At 50.1% G+C, this 3,815-nt stretch overlaps 1 protein-coding gene across 1 annotated transcript; it reads left to right on the top strand.

Annotated features, from left to right (window-relative positions):
• Positions 1–1,491: 1,491 nt before the first annotated feature.
• Eid2 (EP300 interacting inhibitor of differentiation 2) lies at positions 1,492–3,628 on the top strand. The gene has a single exon (XM_038340665.1). It carries the CDS (start codon positions 1,631–1,633, stop codon positions 2,312–2,314), a length of 684 nt encoding a protein of 227 aa, XP_038196593.1. The 5' UTR covers positions 1,492–1,630; the 3' UTR covers positions 2,315–3,628.
• The last annotated feature ends 187 nt before the right edge of the window (positions 3,629–3,815 follow it).

Here is a 3,815-nt window from a genome sequence, read left to right on the forward strand (position 1 = left end):
CTGTTTAATAACGAATCTCTCTGTGAAAACAGGTGTTTGGGTGTGGTTTGTGTCTAACTGGAGGTCTGAGGGGGAGCCCTGCTGTATAAGGGCGTAGATACACACAGAACTACCAAGGCCCCACCCTCTTCTGTCTTGACAGCCTTCCTATGGTGTGGTTGAAACAGAAGCAGTTTATCATCCCGCTTGAGCGTCTTCCTCTAATCCCCCTTCTTTCCTGTTTGCATTATACCTTGAATTGTGCAATCTCAGCTAAATGTAGCCATTAAAGTGCTACGCGGCCAGCATCAGTCAGTCCAGAGGTCAGAAAACTCCTGCAGTTTCCAAAGGTGATTTCTCAATTTGGGATTTGATTTCCAGGAAGAATATTTAAAGGAGTCCACAAAGAAAAATGGGTAATTGATTAAAAGAAAATAGTGATGCCAACGAAGGGAAAGGCTTCAGCCTTAGCTGCCAGGACATCCAAGCCATTTGTTCCTGCAGCGTCACCAGAGCTCCAGCACAACGTGTGGGCAGCGTCACCAGAGCTCCAGCACAACGTGTGGGCGGCGGACTCTCAGCAGACAGCGGCTCTTTTAATGTTCAGTTTTGTTGGTTTTTCTTTTTTGGTTTTTTCTAAACAGGTTTCTCTGTGTAGCCCTTTCTGTCCTTGTACTCACTTTGTAGATCAGACTGACCTCAAACTCAAAGAGATCCACCTGTTTCTGCCTCCCAAGTACTGGGATTTTTGTTTGTTTGCTTGCTTGCTTGCTTGCTTGCTTGCTTGCTTGCTTGCTTGCTTGCTTGCTTGCTTGCTTGCTTGCTTGCTTGCTTGCTTGCTTGAGACAGGGTTTCTCTGTGTTGCTTTAGTGACTATCCTGGAACTTGCTCTGTAGCCCAGGCTGGCCTCGAACTCACAGAAATCCGCCTCACAGAGATCCACCTGTCTCTCCCTCCCGAGTGCTGGGATTAAAGGCGTGCGCCGCCACCACCACCCGGCTTTTTTGTTGTTGTTGCTTTGGTTCTTTTCTTTACAATTATTTTGTGTTTGCACACAGGAAGAATTCAGAGAACTTCTTTTGAGAGTCAGTTTTCTCCTTCAAGGTCATCCTCTGCTGTCTGGGCTTCATGACAAACTCTTTCAAAACTAGAACCAAGGGGTAAAGACGTGGCTCCAAAGTTAAGAGCACTGGCTACTCTGGTAAAGGTTCAGCAGAGGATCCAGCGCTCTCTTCCGGCTTCTTCCGGCATTATATGCATACGGAGGACTTACAAACATGCAAGCAAAACACTCATACACATAAAATACAAATAAACAAGTCTTTCAAGACTAATTGAAAAACTAAAGCTGAAATTAGAAACAGATTGGTGGGAACATAAAACAGAGCCCCACCCTCAACCGAAAGGGTGCAACGGCTCTTCTGACCGCTAGGTGGCAATCTCAAGGCTCGCCCCCAAGCGCCCGGACGAGACGCACGCGCACTGCTCCTCGGCTTCTCTGTTGGAGCTACGCCTGCGCGGGCGGCGGGGCAAGCGCCGTTTTCCCGTGCGCATTGCGCTCGTGTACGCGCCTTCGCGTGCAAGCCCCGCGTCTCGCTGTCCCGTTATTCCCGGGTCTGCGCGAGCGGCAGTGCTGACTCTGCGGTCCGACATGTCCCAGCTGCCCGCAGTCAGCAGCGCCCAGCAGACGGGCGCAGCGAGCGGCGACCGCGGGCTTCCGCAGGCCGAGGTAGGCGGCGGGCGGCGTGCGCTCCCGGGCCCGGCGCGACCGGAGGAGATCCGGGGAGGCCCGATGGCGGCGGCCCGGGAAGGCCCCGCAGCCCCGGGAGCGGCGGCCAGGGGGGGCCGGGTGGCTGCAGTCCGAGAAGGCCGGGCGGCGGAGGCCCGGGGAGGCCCCGCGGCGGCGGCCCGTGGTGGCGCGGCGGCGTCCAGGGAAGCCCGGATGGCGGAGGTGGCCCGGCTGCTGGGCGAGCCGCTGGAGGAGGAGGCGCCCGAGGGCAGGCCCCGGTCCAGGGCGGGCGGCTTGGCGGCGATGCCGTACCTGCGCCTCCGCCACCCCCTCAGCGTCTTGGGCATCAATTACCAGCAGTTCCTGCGCCACTACCTGGAGAACTACCCGATCGCCCCGGGCCGGATCCAGGAGCTGGAGGAGCGCCGGCGGCGCTTCGTGGAGGCCTGCAGAGCCCGGGAGGCAGCCTTCGACATAGAGTACCTGCGCAACCCTCAGAGGGTGGATTTTGACATTTTAACGTTTACCATAGCCCTGACTGCGTCGGAGGTGATCAATCCTCTCATAGAAGAACTGGGTTGCGATAAGTTCATCCATAGAGAGTGAGGAGGCAGGCGAGGGTAGGCACGGCATCAAGAAGACCTCGGCATCCAAGACAAACCCCATCCTGCAACTTGGTTTTCGGAAGTCAAAGGATCTTGAGAATAGTCAATGTGCATCGTTGGAGGGAGGAAAAAAGCGTCAGAAATTTGGGGGGGAAATGTCCAAAGCATCCTTAGACTCCTGTGACGTTTCTTGAGTTTATGATTGGTTGAGAGTTCTTGTGTTATGGAAAACACCCATCCATGTGGCTTCGTTAAGTGAGCAGAGGATGGTTTTATAAAATTTTAAGACTTAAAGAAAATTACCAGTAAAAGAGCTCACGGTGAAAAAAGATCAGCGTGAGAGTTTAAACTGGTTTCAGGACCAAGTTTATGTCAAGAACTTGACCTTTGTGGAGCATGCCTTCTCTCATGTCCGAGTCAATGAGACTGTAGAGTTAAGACTGATTTTGTGTTTCTGAGACATTGGGAATGGCAAGCAACATAAATATTGTATATAGTATGTGATAAATAGTGTTTTCAAACATATCAAATTTCTGGAATTTTGATTCCATTTTCCAAAAGTTTTTCTTTTTCTTTTTTTTTTTTTGTAAGTCATCTATTCATAAGCCCCAAGAATATGAAGACCGAAGTCTTTTGTCCTTCCCTTCTTGTCCCCATACCTAATGCTGACCCCAAGTCAGTTTCCTTCCTACTTTTATTATGTATACACATATATATTTTTTTTATTTCATCACAAGGTTGACATTTTGGTTTACATGTTGTGAGTTTATTGAGGAAATATCTTGAGGAACCTTCCCAGGCAGTATATTTATTCCTTAAAGCTGTGTTTGCATTCTGTGGTTACGCTGTGATGAACCAGAAGGATGCTGATGGACGCTTGGGCCATTTCCCGTCCTCTTCCCCTGGCAGTATGAAGGCATCTCCTGTGTTTATCACCCGGCGCTGCTTTGGTTCTGAACTCATTTCTCATGTCTACCGTCTCAAGTTGGAATACGTCTTACACTTGATGGTGATAGAGACTACTTTTTTTCTTCTTTTTCCTTTTAAGTTTCCATAAAATTGATGGTACATCTCACTAGCTTCTTAGGCTTTTTGCTCTTGGTAATGTCTGTACTCTGATTTCTAGAAGTAACTCTCCTGGGCCAGAAGGTTGCCTTTGTAACTACAGATACGACTGATTGATCTCTGTACACTCCCACCAGTGGTTGGTAAATGGATAGTTTCTGATTGTCTCGCCAATATGTTCAACCGTCAGATGTATAGTGATTACCAGCCTGATGGTAGAAAAAAAAGTGTATCAGTTTCAAGGATTTAACATAAGCTATCTTTTCACTTAAGAATCCAAAGGGGCTTCCTCAGTGATAGCATACTCACCTAGAATAACCTAATGATAGCACAGTAACCCCACTGAGGGGCTGGGGTGTGGCTCAGTGGTAGAGCCACTACCTAGAATCCCCCAGTGAGGGGCTGGAGTGTGGCTCAGTGGTAGAGCCCCTGCCTAG

The sequence above is a fragment of the Arvicola amphibius genome, chromosome 8 (genome assembly GCF_903992535.2).
Source record: "Arvicola amphibius chromosome 8, mArvAmp1.2, whole genome shotgun sequence".
Lineage (NCBI taxonomy): Eukaryota > Metazoa > Chordata > Mammalia > Rodentia > Cricetidae > Arvicola > Arvicola amphibius.